Here is an 18,782-nt window from a genome sequence, read left to right as displayed (position 1 = left end):
AAATTTAAAATATTTTACCCCAATTTATTAATTTTGCATTCACTTTTGGTCCCGACAATTTTGTTTTGAACATTTTCTTACTGTAACAGAATCTCGACAGTGCAGAAGGTCGTCATTCAGTCCACTGAGTCTGCGCCAACTCTGAGCACCCAGACCCACCCACCTGCCCTATCCCCGTAACCCCTCGCATTTGCCCCACTAATCCCCCTGACCTACACATCTTGGGACACTAATGGACAATTTAACACTGCCAATCCACCTAACCTTAATGTTGTTGAACACACCCTCCCTACTCTGCAAGAAACCTTACACTGCTTCATGCCTCTCACCAGTAAATGGCGCTACATTTTGCAAAATTATGCTGCCTCATAAAGACACAAACACAATGGATTTAAAGCAATTCTTTTAAGCACCATTAATTGTGCTTTATGCCTCATTAGTTTCCAGATCTACCCACTAGATGAGAAAGTTTACTTATTAAATTTCAACTGGTGCCACAGAATCGCTGTTAATGCACAGTATTCTATCTTCCCACTTCTTGCTCTCCCCGGATCATCTCAATTCTGCTGGTGTAATAATTAGATTTAATTAATAGTTTGTACACTTTTCAGAAACCAGCACAATTTTAGAAATTGTGTCTGTAACATAGCAAATCTAATTTCTATATTAGACTGAATTAAGTTGCAATGCTCCTTAGTTTCTTTTTTGGTGTCCACACTATATTTCTAGTAGCTTCTGTGCTTCACTGCTTCAAGGAGTGATGTCAGTATATTCTTTCAGGTTATGGAGATATTTAACATTATACAGATTCACTCCCCATGTGTGATGCCCCAGGAACTTAACACCTCACAAAATGTTTTGAGAAGAGAAACTGGACATCGGGTCAACAGGTTTATCAGTATATGACATTATGACTTAGCTGCAGTTTTCCATCAATTGCAATGAGCACATGAAAAAGTGAATTCCTAACTTGGCTGGTCACATTATAAGTATTCAATCCTCAAATACTCTCACATTTCATATTAGTTTTGTATTTATTTGATTTCTTATCCCTCGTTATATCACTTGGGCCATTTAACCATCTCATGTTTTCCCCACATATTTGTTTCCCTATAAATATTTCCAAATTTAAATGTACTCCTTTGCTCATCACTATACAATGCACGAACAGCACAGGATAAGTCACCTCACCTACGAAAGCACACATTACACAGCTGTGCCTCCATTGGTCCGAGGAGGTACTTATAAACCATCAGGTTTACAATGTGCAGTTCTTGCATACTAATGAAATTTGTTAATTTGCCAAGATCAGTTCCTCAAAAGACTTGGTGAAAGCTGGTCTTCCCAGGACCTGTTCTTAAATGAACAGTAAATGTAGACTGTAATTTGTTGATAAGGGGGCTCTGCTGGGTACACTGTCTATTCATTGGGAACAAGCAATGCAAGCACCCCTCTAAGGCTGATGTTTCAAGAGCTTAAGTGGCAGCATTATTGAATACAAAAGATTGTAGATGACTTAAATGTAGCTGAGATATTATTGTCTCTTCACTTGCACTTCTGGAATATATCTGTTCTTTAAAGTACCTGAATACACGTTTGCAAGTTTATGCTGACATTTTGAATCCCAATTTTATACAATAAAAATGGTTAGCACTTCACAAACAGATTTCGTGTATGATTTAAATACGGATATTAATTTATCACATATAAGAATAGTTAAACCAAAGTGACAAGTGCTAAGGCATTAATATATCTCAGTATTTTAAAAGTTAAAGCAATGTTTGCAGTCAAACCAGCGTGTGCGCCTGCGGGTGTCACTGGATCAGAAACCATTGCTGCTGGTCCACACGTCTCCGTTCAGTGCATTGGCTGCTCCCTGGATGGTCCAGGTAGCAAAAGCCAAATCATTACGGGTCATATTGAAATCGACACGGTCAGGGTTCATCCTCAGAAGTTTCAGCTGCGCCACAATACCAGCAAGAGTGTGGTTTCCTTTGCCATACAGCAGGTGTCTATATGGGCAACTCTCTATGGACACATATGGAGAAAGAAAATTGTACTCCACCTGTTGGAACAAATGGATATGAATTTCATTTAATTCTTTAATCAAGCACAAACTGGATAAATTACGCTTGTTGGGAACAACCCCTTTTAATAGGATTAGATATTCTAGACCGATTATTTTGTCCAAACCAGTGAAAATGGGGCTTTATGGGGCAGAGGAGTGAGCTGATATCCATTATACCATTCTTCCATTCCTCTAGTGCAAAGCACTAATTCCTGCAGGTGGTTAAAAACTTCTACCTTGAAGTGCGCAGGAGGTTATTACTTACAAATATAGTGACATCTTCCTCTTTTACTCACTTACATTGTATTGGGTCATATTACATAAGCTGTTTACAAATCACATCTATTTAGATAGATGTGCATGGAATTGTACATTCTGACCTGTATAAAAGAGTCAAATAAAACTTCAAGCAAGGAACTGTAATAGAAGCTATAGGCCGTTTGACCCACCGAGCCCGCACTGCCACTTGATAGGTTCAACTGAGCATCAACAATCATCTGGAATAGATAATTCCAAAGATCCATAACCCATTTTGGAGAAATTCTTCCTCATCTCAAAGCTAAACGGTCAACCCCTTATTGAGAAGGTGATGCAGTTTCAGACTCCTCAGGCAGGGAAAACATCCTTCCAGCATCTAGACAATTAAGCCCCTTTAGAATTTTGTTTATTCAAAGACACTCAGCATGCTTTTATTAGTGTTTTTACTTTTGTTGGCATTATCAGCCAGTTTGGAAATTCTTAAACAGGGCAGTACGCTTCAAGTCAGATCAAAACCTGGCAGACCGTAAACGTACTCTGTTTCTCATCTTAACCCTTAGCAAAATAAATCTGGAACAGATCAAAGTTACGAGTACAACAATTTACCCTCATAATTCGGTTATTGTAGGTCCGGCAGAGCAATACATTATTCATATCAGAGGTGTCGATTTCATTTTGCAGACGATTGGCAGCACGTATTAAGTCACCACGTGCCGAAAACAGCCACTGTGTAGTCAGTCCACGTGCCTGCAAAAAAAAAAAAAAAAATTTTTTTAGCTTTAGGTCCAACTCGCTGCATCAAGTGAAGGGTTTTCTACTTATACCAGACGGAACATGAACTTGATTGCTCAGCCAGAGAACCGACAATGCAACGACCCAGAACTTCTTTTATCTAACTTGGGGCGGGGGCTTACCCCAGAGTAAGCCTGAAAATGTCCTGGAGATCCTTCCCCCATTTCCAAAGTCCCCAAGCAAGGAGCTGCACGGGACTACCTGGGAAGTTTAAACTACAAATGGGGACCTACCCTGCACCAGGAACCATCTGAGACTCAAACTGAACGCTTCAGATGGTTCTGACTCCCTTAACAGAATAGTTACCCAGGAAATGTTAGAATTAAAACTACTTGTAACTCCTAACAGCCGCCCCTCCCACCCAAACACCAGTTTATCATACATGTTTAATAATTCAGAAAGCATTTGCTTGAAAAAAAAAATCAGATTTTGATTTTAATACATTTTTTGTCCATGGATTTAAAAATATATCCTCGTATTAACTAGTCTGTAACGTAGAATGAAATGGCACACACAAGCCGTACAACAATAAAAACAGCAAGAAAATGAAGATGGTGTCAAAATGACTGATGTTTGGTGGCAACATCTAATAAAATAGTGTCAACAGTTAGGAATCCAAACTGACTGTCACTGAATGCTCCCAACATTACTACATGGGAACATCAAGAGGGGAAATTAAGTTGTATTTATACAATGGCTTATATCTGAGATTTCCAATCAATTACACTGTTTAAACACAAGCAAACATAACATCCAATCTGTGCGCAGTATATGTTCCACAGACTTCAACTCAAGAGGCGGCGGCGGTGTATTAGCAATGTCACTGAACTATTAGTCCAGAGGCCCAGGCTACTGCTCTGGGGACACAGGTTAAATCCCACCACAGTAGCCAACGGAATTTAAATTCAATTAATAAAATCTGGAATTGAAAGCTAGTCTCAGGAATGAAAATATCGATTGTCAGTTCACCATTATTCTTAGGAAATCTGCCATCATTACCTGGTCTGGCCTCCATGACTCTAGATCCACTGCAATGTGGCTGACTCTTAAGTGGCTTAGCAAGCCACTCGGGGGTAATTAGAGATAGACATCAAATGTTGGCCTCATCAGCGATGACTAATCCCACGAAGCTACAAAAACTGTCCAGATGAGCCATTTGTAATTCTGTTGGTTACATGATAAAATATTGGCAGGAAGATCCCCCGCAGTTTCCATGAGCCCCATAGGCCAAAAGCCCTTTTCCAAATTGGAAAGAGGTCTCAGTCAGTGCTTCATGAGAAGGATTTCATTTCTGACAATGCAACACTAACAGGATGATGACAGAAGGCTGCTTTAGTGACTGGAAGCTGAGCTGAGTCACTGAGCAGAGACTGATAGCCAAGTTCCGCACACGAGGACGGCCTCAACCGGGATCTTGGGTTCATGTCACACTATCTGTAACCCCCTCGACTTGCCTGGGCTTACAAAATCTCACTAACTGTCCTGGCTGGAGACAATACACATCTCTTTAACCGGTGCTTAACCCTCTCTCCACTCACATTGTCTGTACCTTTAAGACTTGATTACCTGTAAACACTCGCATTCCAACCATTATTTTGTAAATTGAGTTTGTGTCTTTATATGCCCTGTTTGTGAACTGAAATCCCACTCACCTGATGAAAGAGCAGCGCTCCGAAAGCTAGTGGCTTTTGCTACCAAATAAACCTGTTGGACTTTAACCTGGTGTTGTGAGACTTCTTACTTAATGACTGGAAGCCAGTGCCCAGTGGCATACCACAGGGATCTGTGCTGGCTCCTCAATTATTCGTCATTTATATAAACAACATAGATGACCACGTTTTTCTTTGGTGGGGGGGGGGGTAGAGTTAGTAAGTTTGAGAATGACAAAGACTGGCTTGGTGATTAATAGTGAGATGAGTTTTTGGGCCATAGGAAGATATAAACCGATGGTCAAATGGACAGATAGGAACAAAGTGACATTGGTGTATTTGTCCATAGATCTCTGAAGGCAATAAGAATGTTTGTGGATGGTGAAAAAGGCATAGGGGACACGAGCCCTTATCAATCAAGGCATAGATTACAAAAGTAGGGAGGTCATGTTGGAATTGTATAGAACTTTGGTGAGGCCACAGCTGGAGTACTGTGTGCAGTTCTGGTCACCACACTATAGGAAGGATGCGACTGCACTGGAGAAGATGCAGAGGAGATTCACAGGATGTTGCCTGGGAAGGAACGTTTGAGATTGGATAGGCTTCGGCTGTTTTCATTGGAGCAGAGAAGCGACCTGATCGAGGTGTACAAGACTATGAGAGACATGAACAGGGTGGATAGGGAGCAGCTGTTCCCCTTTTGTCAAAAAGTCAGTCACAAAGGAACACAAATTCAAGACGAGGGGCAGGTGGTTTTGGGGGATGAGAGGAAAAACATTTTTACCCAGAGGGTGGTGACAGTCTGGAATGTACTGCCTGGGAGGGTGGTGAAGAGGGTTGCCTCACATCCTTTTAAAAGTACCTGGATGAGTATTTGGCACATCATAAGATTCAAGGCAATAGGTCAAGTGCTGGTAAATGGGATTAGGCAGGTAGGGTGTTTCTCTTGTCAAGCAGATTCAAATGGGCGGAAGAGCCTCTTCTGCACTGTGACATTCTGTGACTCAAATTCCAGCTTGGTGTTCTTTTGTAATCGGTCCTGTGCCCACAAGTTTTAACAAAACGTAAAGGCTACCAACTGTACAACAAAGCTGACACTGGAAAATTATTTTGGACTGGAGTAAAACCCCAGCATACAACTGGCCAAATAGATTATTTCTGTGTAGACAGCCTTGATAAGTAAGCAATTTTAACATTCCTGGTATATGCCACAGAGCGGCAAACTCTACTCCTTGAATAGCATTGGTACATTTGAACCATTTTTGTTCATACTTCTGCCAGTCAGACCCTACATACTAGCTAAGATTCTATATAATTTTTGTTTACCTGTAGCTCTGATGTATAGTTTTGAATTTGAGTCGTGTAGACCAACAAATCATTAGCATACTCCTGGTAATTAAGTGGAAGCTGATGGTGATTGATTATCTTTATTACAGCAATCCCAATGACTTCTGCCATGGCACGACAAACAATCTCTAGTTTATTAGCAGCAAACCTGTTGAGTGTGCTCAGTGTGTCATCTTCTGTATTCAATGGGTAATTTTTATTCTGCAACAAAAGAAACCAATTAGAAATACCAAACATATGCACACACTCCCAAAGTTCTCCCCCTCTGGTTTCAGTTAACAGGAATTAGAAGCAAATACTCTACAAAGTTTCTGAAAATAATTGTCAATGGAGTTCTTCAACATTGGATAGTTAATTTCACTATTAGTAATTTGATCTTATTTGTAAAATCTCATTGGCTATAGCAATTTTCATAGAATCCAGTGCAGGCGGCCATTTCACCCATCGAGTCTGTACCAGCTCTGACAACATCCAACTCATGCCCCCACTCCCTTCCCCCTTTTCCTGTAGCCCCACACATTTTACTTGCTAATCCCCCTAATACACACGCTTTGACACTAAGGGGCAATTTAGCATGGCCAATCCATCTAATCTGCACATCTTTGCACTGTGGAAGGAAAACAGGAGCACCCGGAGGAAACCCACACAGACACAGGGAGAACGTGCAAACTCCACACAGTCACCCAGGGTCAGAATCAAATCCAGGCGCCCGGCACGCTGAGGCAACAGTGCTCACCACTGTACCACCATGCCACAATTTTCCACTTGGGACATCACAGAAACCATTTGGCAGACTGCAATACATTTCTCAGGGTCCTGAACTAATACATTATTAGTACATGCCTGATGTTATCAATGTACTTTGTTTCACAAAGGCATACCTAATGGCGCAACAGGTCCCTAACCCCGAAAAGAAACTCAATAGAATCATGAATGAATACAGCACAGAATGCAACCAATCATGTAACTCGGTTATTGCCATTCCCCAGCCTTTTCGCCCATGCCCTGCTAATCTTCTCTTCCAAAAGGCAATTAGATAATTATGTGAAGTTGATATTGAATCCATCTCCACAATGCTTTTAAGGCAGCACTTTCCGAATCATAAAAATGTGTTCTCATGTCCTGCATTTAATTTGCAAAATGGATAGTGAAACACCAGAGAGCACCCACTTCATAACACGTGAAGGAAATACATCATATGCAACGCAGATGCCTCACCTATGCCTTAAAGTTGGGCACCAGAGGCATAATCAGTTTAAAAAACAACAGCCTTGCCTGAAATGAAAAAGCCCCATCAGGCAATTTAAAAATATTTTACTGCCCCAGAGCCAGATGGGCTCTCTTAATACTGTGGCAAACCCTCCAGCGCAATCTTTCCACTGGTTACAGAACCAGTAAAGGTCTAACCAAAATATTTCCATTAACATAACTCCAGTGATGACAATGACATAGTCAAGTGAAAGTTGTGTTCCAATCCAGGTCTAACTCTCAAGGTGTCGACAGAAATTTCAGAGTCCACTTACCTCAGTAAAACTGAGCCCAACAGCTGGGATCCCACCAATTGCCAAGAACGCATAAACACTGGTATCCATAGGCATCGGCTGCAAACTGCAAGAAGCAATGTTTTATCTGTAAAATACTTCTGTTATTGGAAATGGTACTTTCTTTGACTGGAGTTGGGTTTGTGATCCAACTTATCCCATTTTGTATAGAGATGCCTCAAGTGCAAGTAGTTTCTTCTGAAAAATGATCTCTTGACAATTAATTAATTTTCCAAGGCAGAGCTGACATGAAGTCATCTCCTCAACCCCCTTGTGCAATCTTTGTCCCTAACAGATTTCTTCCCCAGCATTCATTTTACTTCCCAAACATTTCTGGATTTCATTTCCTCCATTTCTCTTGTTTGAAGAGAATCTGCAGGGATGCCAAGATTTAAAAAAAGATCAAAATTCTACAGTATGGAAGAGTTGTTACATTAAAGTTGTGTTTCCCTGTTATGACCAAGCAACTAAATCTCAACACAATTCTTAAAATGTGTTCAATGCAATTCAGTGGCTTGCTAAGTCATTTGAGACATTTAAAAGTCAACCACATTGCTGTGGGTCTGGGGTCACATGTAGGTCAGACCAGGTAAAGATGGCAGATTTCCTTCCCTAAAGGGTATTAGTGAACCAGATGAGTTTTTACAACAATTGACAATGGTTTCATGGTCATCATTAGACTCCTAATTCCAGATTTTTATTGAATTCATTTCACCATCTGTCTTGGTGGGATTAGAACCCAAGTCACCTGAACATTACCCCGGGTCTCTAAATTAGTGACAATACCACTATGTAACCACTTCCCCTTAAATATATAACCCTGAACTGCAAAGAAACTCACACACGCCAATTTTAAAGGTATTTTAAACAAATGCCAATTCTTTCAACATTTTTGAGGGACGAAATTTATTTAACATGCCCAGGGAAGCCAAGCAGCTGATCCCATAGTTCAGTGACAAAAAGTTATATCTACCACATAACAGTAAATTAGTTAAGTGCATTTGAAATGAGATTAGCACAGCACAACAGTAAATCTTCCCTGATATTTCCCAGCAGTTTGGAATAAAACGTTCACTCAGGCTTCAAGAAGTTGTACTTACACATGTACCTTATATTTAAAAAATGTTTTAACAGATGTCTTTTGAAGTTGCAAACTAATTCATAGCCAATTCATTATTTTAAGATGGAGTAATGATTGCTTTGCAAGCAAATAAGTCTCCTCACTTGGAGATGGATAGATAAACTGGGCCAGAATTCAAGGTTTCCCAGTGGGAAAGCAAAAGCATGACAGAAAAAAAGTCACTGCTAAATTCAAATGATGTACAAAATAACTTACATTGCTTCCAACCAGTCACCAGCACTTGCTTCAGCCTTTTTGTAGATGGTTTGATCAGGTGATGAAGGGCTTTTTACCTGTTGGAAGATGGGGATTGTAACACATTTTTAAAAAGCTGTAGTTTAATATCAAGATATTTCTAAATACAAATTTAAGCTATTACTTAAAAAATTTTCAGCAGCTGACTTTATGAAAACTGCTTCAAAGCTGAACAGCTTCATAGCTACAGCAATAGTAAAGCCAATTCAGACTTTCACTCTTGCCAAACATTTTTTGGAAAAAAAATTAAACAACGATAACACAGCAGTCTTTCATTCGCCATTTAGTGAACAGTGAGAAATGATCTTATTTCAAAGGAATGAAATGTAGAATAAATTGGGTGGAAATAAGAAATAGCAAGGAAAATCACCGGAGGAAGTCATTTAAAGGTCCCGTGACAGCAGCTACACTGTAGGACAGAATATGAATTCAGAAATAATGGTAGCTTGTTCGAAAGCTAGTGCAATAATCCTGGGAAATTTTAATCTTCATATAGATTGGACAAATCAAATTGGCAATAGCTTGAGACCGAGTTCATCGGATGCATTCTGGTTAGTTTCTTAGAACAATACGTTCTGGAACCAACCAGAGAACAGGTTGGTAATACGTAATGGGACAGGGTTATTTAAGGCCTTCATAATTAATGATCCTCTAGGTAACGGTGATCATAACATGATTGAATTTCACATTCAGTTTGAGGTGAGAAATTTGGGTTTGAAACTACAGCCCTGGACTTAAATGAAGACAATTGCAAGAGTAATTGATAAAGATAGTAGATCAAAAGTCACAGATGACATTCCAAGAATATTACGAAAACAAGAGGCAAAAGGGAGGGAAGAATTTAAAACAAATACTACCACTAGACAAAAAGACTAGGAAAACTAATGGGATGAAAGGCTGAAAAGTCATTGGGACCTTTCAGCCTGCATCCTCAAGCCTTAAAGAAAGTAGCTACTGTTATGACCACAGCAGATGTTATTTGCTCAGCAAGCCAAATGGTTCTCTATTCGTATTTTTTTGTAAACAAGGAGACACCTAGAGATCCCAGAAGCATAGAATACAAAAAACATTTTGGATTTTAAAAAGATTTGTTAACAAGAAAACTTAAGTATACAAGATTAAAGTCGTACATTAAAACGGTCTTACAAAACCTAAGAGGACCCACTTGGTCAGAACACACAAGTAAACACTGTCTTGGCAACATTCCTCCACTCCTGCTTGCATTATTATGGTGTGGACAGTAATATTTGGGTGAATTGATTAACAAGTTCAATTATCTATTATTTAAAATTAAAAGGCTGACTATCATCACCTGCCCACCTATTGTTTTATGCAAACTGGATCAAGGGGTGAATGAGACGCAGTGGGCTAGCCACCAAACATATATTGCAAGAGTCCTCACCAAAATCCAGCCTATGGCATATTCAGTTTTCCAAAAGGCATTTGATAAAGGTGCCACATAAAATGTTACTGCACAAGAGGAGTGCTCATGGTGTTTGGGGTGATATGTTAGCATGGATAAGTTGGAAAAAATGTCACTTTCAGGTTCACTAACTAACGAGAGGAGTGCCACGGGGATCAGTGCTGGGACCTCAACTATTTACAATCTGACTTCGATAAAGGAACAGACTGCCTTGTAGTAAACTTTGCTCATGATACTATCATACTAGCATATACTATCTACAAGATGTATTGCAGCAATTCAAAGATCCTTAGACAACACCTTCCAAACCCACGACCACTTCCATCTAGAAGGACAAGGGAACACCACTACCTGCAATTTCCCCTCCAAGCCACTCACTGTCCTGACTTGGAAATATATCCAGTAAGAAGTTTAACAACACCAGGTTAAAGTCCAACAGGTTTATTTGGTAGCAAAAGCTTTTGCTACCAAATAAACCTGTTGGACTTTAACCTGGTGTTGTTAAACTTCTTACTGTGTTTACCCCAGTCCAACGCCGGCATCTCCACATCTTGGAAATATATCATCATTCCTTTGCAGTCGCTGGGTCAAAATCCTGGAATTCCCTCCCTAACAGCATCGCAGGTCAACCCAAAGCACATGGACTACAATGATTCAAGAAAGCAGCTCACCACCATCTTCAAGGGCAACTTGGGATGGGCAATAAATGCTGGCCAGCCAGCAACACCCATGTCCCATGAATGAATTTAAAAAATTATAAATTTAAATAGGAAAGCAAATTGTGAGGATAGAAAGAGCCTGCAAAGGGATATATACAGGTTAAGTGAATGGGAGAAATATTGGCAGATAGAGTATATTGTGAGGAAATGCAAACTTGTCCACTTTGACAGAAAGAATAGAAATACAGCATACTATACAAAAACTTGGTGGTAGAGGGGGATTTGGCTGTCCTTGTATATGAATCTCAAACAATTAGCATGCAGGTACATCTAGTAATTAAGGTAAATGGAACATTGGCCATTATTGCAATGTTTATATTACATTATTGCATGGGGAATGAAATACAAAAGTAGGTAAGTTGCAACAATTGTTCAGGGCTTTGGCAAGGCTGTACCTAGAGCATTACGCACAGTTTTCAACTCTTTACTTGAGGGATATACTTGCAATGGAATTAGTTCAGAGAAGATTTACTAGTCTGATTCCTGTGAGGAAAGGCTTGTCTTATGAGGAAAGGTTGAGCTAATAGGGCCTATACTCATTGGAGTTTAGAAACATACTTCAGTAAGGGGCTTGACAGGGTAGATGCTGGGAGATGTTTCCTCTTATGGGGGGAAATCTAGGACTAGGGGACAGAGTTTAAAAAGAGGAATTTCTTCTCTCAGAGGATCATTACCTTTTGGAATTCACTTAGAGAGTAGTAGAGCTGGGCCATGGAATATATTCAAGGCTGAGTTAGATAGATGCGATCAGCAAAGGGAGTTAAGAGTTATGGGGGCAGGCAGGAAAGTGAAATTAAAGCCACAATGAGATCAGCCATGATCTTACCAAAAAGGCAGACTTCAGTTTCAGCAATGTCAATTTAAATAGGGTCATATTTTTAAAATATGGTACTCTCAAAACACAAATATTATTAAATCAGCCATGAAAGAAGCAGTCAGGGTCTTTGGGTATCTTGCATCTGCTTGGCACCATTCTCCAGCAGTATTACTGTCAACTGCATGTTCACATATGCTGCAGTTTAGTTGATAATTCAGGCCCTTTGAAGTTAAAGGCAGATTGGAAATTTTTAAAAAGTCTACAACAGTCAGCATTAAATGGAATTCTCACCTCGGAAATACTTTCTCGAATTAGATTGTGTAACATGGAACTGCCGTACATTTTAAAATTTTCGGCTCCTGGAACAGAACGCACACCATGATTGACACACTTCAGAAAAATCTCAAGTCAAAAATCAAATGGATGAGAACATTCACAATCCAGGTTTAAATATGAATGCTCACAGGTTACTGATGTTCTGTCTACTGAGCCAATTGAAGTAATTATGAACATTCTTTGCCCATTGCAAATTAACTCACTTTCAAACAGTGTTTAGGATATGCCCTCCACAAATCCACTCAGGGCTTAACTCTAGGATTAACTCACAAATCGCAATATTAAAAAAATTCCTCCCGCTTAGCCTCAGTGCAACATTCCATCCAGCAATCCAGCTCACCACCTAATTGAGGCAGGTTCAATGGCTGAGAAAACCCATTTTTCAACATAGTTGACCCATTTATTTACTCTGATAAGAATGAGACAACATTACTAACTTACCTAGCACAGCTCCATCAAGGCCAAAGTAGGCACAGACCTTCAGATGTAACACAGACATGTACCCCTGAAAAAAGAAGAGGATCAGTTAAACTGACTTGTGGTGCCAAGGTAAGGCCTGCTTTACTTGTTTACATCCCTCTCCACCTTAATCAACAAAATTAACATCCTTAATAGTCCTTGAACTGAATGGCTTGCGAGGCCATTTCAGAGGGCAGTTAAGATTCAACCACATTGTCAAAGGCTATACCAGATAACAATGGCAGAGATTGGTTTTTACAACAATTTATGAAAAGCTTCATGGTCACCATTACTGAGATTGGCTTTATATTCCAGATTTCATTAAATCAATTCAAATCCACTTTCTGTGGTGGGATTTGAATCATGTCCCCAGGGAATTAGCCTGGACCTCTGGATTACAAATCCAGTAGTATTACTACCGTTTTCCCTTTAATGAAACAAAGTTATTAAAATCAAACAACACTATCAATTTGCTCAACTAGTGCAAGGGCAAGCACTTGGGCATTGGTGGATTGTGTTCCTTGGAGTCAGAGGTTTACAGCATTGAAATAGGCCCTTCGGCCCAACATGTTCATGCTGCCCCCTTTTTTAAAAAAAGCCGCTAAGCTAGTCCCAATTCTCTGCATTTGACCCATATCCCTCTATACCCATCTTACCCATGTAACCATCTAAACACATTTTAAAAGACAAAATTGTACCCGCCTCTACTACTACCTCGAGCAGCTTGTTCCAGACACTCACCACCCTGTGCCCCTCTGGATCCTTTTGTATTGGAGTACAAAGAAAGTAGGAAAGAACTCAAATGAGGAATTAGAAGGGCAAAAAGGGGTCACGAAATGTCCTTGGCAGACAGGATTAAGGAGAATCCCAAGGCATTTTATTCATACGTTAGGAACAAAAGGGTTGTCAGGGAAAAAATCAGACCTCTCAGGGACAAAAGTGGGGAATTATGCTTGGAGCCCAAAGAAGTAGGGGAGATCCTAAATGAATACTTTGCGTCGGTATTCACAAAGGAGAGGGATGTGTTGACTGGGAGTGTCTCGGAGGGGAGTGTTGACCCGTTAGAGAAAATCTCCATTACAAGGGAGGAAGTGTTAGGTTTGTTAGAGAATATAAAGACTGACAAATCCCCAGGGCCTGATGGAATCTATCCAAGGCTGCTCAGGGAGACGAGAGATGAAATCGCTGGGCCTCTGACGCAAATCTTTTTCTCGTCACTGGACGCAGTTGAGGTCCCAGAGGATTGGAGGATAGCTAATGTGGTCCTGTTATTTAAGAAGGGTAGGAAGGATAACCCGGGTAATTATAGGTCGGTGAGCTTGACATCCGTGGTGGGGAAGTTGTTGGAGAAGATTCTTAGAGATAGAATGTATGTGCATTTAGAAAGGAATAAACTCATTAACGATAGTCAACATGGTTTTGTGAGAGGGAAGTCATGCCTCACTAACCTGGTGGAGTTTTTTGAAGAAGTGACCAGAATGGTTGATGAGGGAAGGGCCGCGGATGTCATCTATATGGACTTTAGTAAAGCGTTTGACAAAGTCCCTCATGGAAGGCTGGTGAAAAAGGTTGGATCTCATGGGATAAAGGGGGAGGTGGCTAGATGGGTGGAGAACTGGCTTGGTCACAGAAGACAGAGGGTGGTAGTGGAAGGGTCTTTTTCCGGCTGGAGGCCTGTGACTAGTGGTGTTCATGATGTGGAGATGCCGGCGTTGGACTGGGGTAAACACAGTAAGAAGTTTAACAACACCAGGTTAAAGTCCAACAGGTTTACTTGGTAGCAAAAGCCACACAAGCTTTCAGAGCTGCAAGCCCCTTCCACTACCCCTTCCCCTTCCTACAGACATCAGAAGGGGCTTGCAGCTCCGAAAGCTTGTGTGGCTTTTGCTACCAAATAAACCTGTTGGACTTTAACCTGGTGTTGTTAAACTTCTTACTAGTGGTGTTCCGCAGGGCTCTGTATTGGGACCTCTGCTGTTTGTGATTTATATAAACGATCTGGAAGAAGGTGTAACTGGGGTGATCAGTAAGTTTGTGGACGACACAAAATTGGCAGGACTTGCAGATAGTGAGGAGCATTGTCAGAAGCTACAGAAGGATATAGATAGGCTGGAAATTTGGGCAAAGAAATGGCAGATGGAGTTCAATCCTGATAAATGCGAAGTGATGCATTTTGGTAGAAATAATGTAGGGAGGAGCTATACGATAAATGGCAGAACCATAAAGGGTGTAGATACGCAGAGGGACCTGGGTGTGCAAGTCCACAGATCCTTGAAGGTGACGTCACAGATGGAGAAGGTGGTGAAGGCGGCATATGGCATGCTTGCCTTTATAGGATGGGGCATAGAGTATAAAAGTTGGGGTCTGATGTTGCAGTTGTATAGAACATTGGTTCGGCCGCATTTGGAATACTGCACCCAGTTCTGGTCGCCACACTACCAGAAGGACGTGGAGGCTTTGGAGAGAGTACAGAGGAGGTTTACCAGGATGTTGCCTGGTATGGAGGGGCTTAGTTATGAGGAGAGATTGGGTAAACTGGGGTTGTTCTGCCTGGAAAGACGGAGGATGAGGGGAGACTTAATAGAGGTGTATAAAATTATGAAAGGCATAGATAGGGTGAACGGTGGGAAGCTTTTCCCCAGGTCGGTGGTGACGTTCACGAGGGGTCATAGGTTCAAGGTGAAGGGGGGGGGTTTAACACAGATATCAGAAGGACATATTTTACACAGAGGGTGGTGGGGGCCTGGAATGCGCTGCCAGGCAAGGTGGTGGAGGCGGACACACTGGGAACGTTTAAGACTTATCTAGATAGCCATATGAACGGAGTGGGAATGGAGGGATACAAAAGAATGGTCTAGTTTGGACCAGGGAGCGGCACAGGCTTGGAGGGCCGAAGGGCCTGTTCCTGTGCTGTATTGTTCTTTGTATCTCTCCCCTCTCACAAGCCTATGCCCTCTAGCTTTAGACTCCCCTACCTTTGGGAAAAGATATTGACTTCTAGCTGATCTATGCCCCTCATTATTTTATAGACCTCTACAAGATCACCCAGCCTCCTACACTCCAGGGAAAAATGTCCCAGTCTATGCAGCCTCTCTTCATAAATTATGATTCATATCTCTGCTACTATTACAGAAATGTTCATTTTATTGTTCTTTTACAAACATAGTGCACAAGCTCAGGAGGAATTACATTTTTTTGTTCATCAGATAAGACTAGAAGACATGGGGATGTTTAACAAAAGGAGGATTTTTTCTGGAGCAAGAAGAACATTACCATGACATTTGTGCAATGCTTTTAATACTTTCACATTTTCAAAATGAAGATGTGACTATTATTCATTCTTGCAATAAGGATGACATTGGCAAACCAACATTGACTATCCTTTAGCACTGAAGATGGTTGCAGTTTTCTACTTAAAGCAATGTTACAACTGAGTGACTTGCTTGGAATGATGCTCCTTTAACATACCTTGAAAGAAAAAAATATTTTTATACAAAACAACACGTTTGAGTGGCCCAGGGTCCATCTAAACAAGTTATGTACAGTTTTGGTCTTCTTACTTGAAGAGGGATGCAGTTGAATTGGAGGCAATGCAGAGGAGGTTCACTACATGAATTCCAGAGATGAGGGTTTTGGCTTACGAAGAGAGATTGGGCAGTTTAGCTTGTGCTCCCTAGAGTTTAGAAGATCGATCTAATTGAGGTGTACAAGATGATAAGGGGGATTGACAAACTAGAGGTGGAGAGGTTGTTTCCTCTTATAGTGAGTGCAATCTAGAACATGAGGTCATAATTTTTGGACAATGGGTAGATTTAAAATAGAGACGAGGAAAAATTATTTCTCTCAAAGGGTCACGAGTCTGTGGAATTCACTACCCTAGAACGTAACGGATGTCGGGACTGAGAGTAAATTTAAGGAAGAGGTGGGCAGATTTTTAATTAGTAAGGGTTTGAAGGGCTATGTTGAATGGGCAGGTAAGTGGAGTTTAGGCCGCGATGAGATCAGCCATGAACATATTAAATATTAAAGCAGAGCAGGCTCGAGGGGCTGAATTGCCTACTCCTGCTCCTAGTTTTTCTGATTCTTATGAAGTTGTGGATTTGAAGTAACCTATTCACAAAGATCAGTGTGCTCAAGCAGTTCTTCAAAACTTTCCTACCTCTAGCCATTCTGTTGCTCCAATTGTTCCAAAATCACCACCACTCCAGCTTGCAAAAATAATGCTTCTTCTGGGTCTGAAACCATCTAAGTAGCAAAACAGATAGCATTAAACAACCACAGGAAATTCACCAGTTATCAAAACATTTGAAAAGTCTTGCAGCACACTAACTCAGCTCTCAATAGCTTCAACAGATGCAAGTAACATGGCACTGAAGCATGCGTCGTGCTTGTTTCGATATGAGCAGATTAAACAGACCTATAGTAAGAGCAATGAAATTGATCAGTTAAAGGAGAAATTAAGTGAAGGCAGTTGCCACTCCCAATGGCAATCCAGGTGATTGTTACTGACATATAAACACCAAGTGAAATCTGGCTGACCTTCCACACTCTCCTTCCCTTACTCATAAATGGGAGTCATACTGCCATTCATGGAAATGAGCTTCACAATAGACAAGATAGGTACAGACAGAAAATTAAGCAAACTATACTGGTGGACTTCCCCCAACCCAAGTAGTCATGTGGAGTTTATTCATCTTGATAGAACAATGAAAATGGACAAAAATTAAGTTTGCTTAAATTTTGGAGTTACAAATCAAGTTTTATTGATTTAACTGATTTTTCAAAAAGGAAAAGTATTCTTGATCCAACAGAAGTTTGATTTTATAACTTCGATCTATTCAAATGATCTGTGCCACACTTCTAGGCGTCGAAAACCATAGAACCAAGAATCCCTACGGCACAGTAAGGGGCCATTCAGCCCCATCAAGTTTGCATCGACCCTCCAAAGGAGCATCCTGCCCAGATCCTCCCTACCAGGGTTAATCCACCTAACCTACACATCTTTTGACACTAAGTGGCAATTTAGCATGGCCAATCCACCTAACCTGCACCTTTTTGGACTGTGGTAGGAAACCAAAGCACCCAGAGGAAACCCATGCAGACATGGGGAGAATGTGTAAATTCCACACAGACCATCACCCAAGGCTGGAATCAAGCGCGGCACCACGCCACCCCGCCACATTTGCCATGTGGACACTAATTATTTTACACTAATACACATTTTCTATTTCCATATAAATAGGTTTATGCAGGCATGATATTTCACCCATGTCCCTCTGTAATTTGCACAGTCAGATCCATTGGATTTTTATATCCCTGAAAAAAATCTATATTCTCACCTTTAATCATCTTGGAAAAGACTCTAGCCAGCTCCAATAGTAATGCAGTTCCCACTCCAGATTTTGCTGCACCAGGGCCATAGGAGTCACGCTGAGCACCAATCACAACATAATGATCTACGAGGGAGGAACAAAAGATTTTAAAAAAGGCAGGTGCATTATATTGGGAAATATACAAATATTAAAAACTATCCCCAGGTCACAGGCAAATTAAAATATGCACTGTTGTAGGCAAATTGTCAAACTAACACAAGCAAGGTACTGCTAGACATCAGAACTTACCCGGTTCTTCAAAACCCTTAACAATGCCAAAGACATTGTGCATTTCTCGCACTGCTTCAACGTTATTGACTTCCATCCTTACTTGCATATCATCGGCAACTTTGGATGCCGCGCTGTCCCAAAGTGAAGCGCCAGCAGCACCTATTTTACTAAAATAAAAGACAGCTACATCACTAAGAGGATATAGGCTTCAAATTATGACATTTCTTGCATAACCACAACTGGATAAATCTAGGAGGCCTAATTAGATATAGAAAACCTGCATAACTGATCATTTCTGAAATGCAACCAATGTCAACTTTGAAAAGGAGGTTAAGAATTCTAAATACACAGCATACATAGAGCGTGCAATACAAACAGGCTTTCAGCAAACCATT

The 18,782-nt window shown here is 40.8% G+C and overlaps 1 protein-coding gene across 3 annotated transcripts in view; it reads right to left on the bottom strand.

The window, feature by feature from the left end:
* Positions 1–443: 443 nt before the first annotated feature.
* Positions 444–18,782, bottom strand: part of LOC144488545 (transferrin receptor protein 1-like) — a 48,691-nt gene continuing 30,352 nt past the window's right edge. For 2 of the 3 annotated variants that reach the window (XM_078206614.1, XM_078206620.1), the window contains exons 10-19: positions 18,406–18,554; positions 18,124–18,240; positions 16,944–17,029; positions 12,767–12,830; positions 12,281–12,348; positions 8,992–9,068; positions 7,638–7,722; positions 6,094–6,315; positions 2,933–3,073; positions 881–2,065 (exon numbers count right to left, since the gene is read on the bottom strand). In XM_078206614.1, the coding sequence (XP_078062740.1) occupies positions 1,823–2,065; positions 2,933–3,073; positions 6,094–6,315; positions 7,638–7,722; positions 8,992–9,068; positions 12,281–12,348; positions 12,767–12,830; positions 16,944–17,029; positions 18,124–18,240; positions 18,406–18,554 (1,252 nt within the window). In that variant the 3' untranslated portion in view covers positions 881–1,822. Of the gene's footprint in view, positions 2,066–2,932; positions 3,074–6,093; positions 6,316–7,637; positions 7,723–8,991; positions 9,069–12,280; positions 12,349–12,766; positions 12,831–16,943; positions 17,030–18,123; positions 18,241–18,405; positions 18,555–18,782 lie in introns of all 3 variants that reach the window. The other variant, XM_078206607.1, reaches the window with a different exon arrangement.

The sequence above is a fragment of the Mustelus asterias genome, chromosome 3 (genome assembly GCF_964213995.1).
Source record: "Mustelus asterias chromosome 3, sMusAst1.hap1.1, whole genome shotgun sequence".
Classification (NCBI taxonomy): Eukaryota; Metazoa; Chordata; class Chondrichthyes; order Carcharhiniformes; family Triakidae; genus Mustelus; species Mustelus asterias.
The sequence above is the reverse complement of the archived record's forward strand: the minus strand, read 5'-3'. Positions and strand labels throughout refer to the sequence as shown.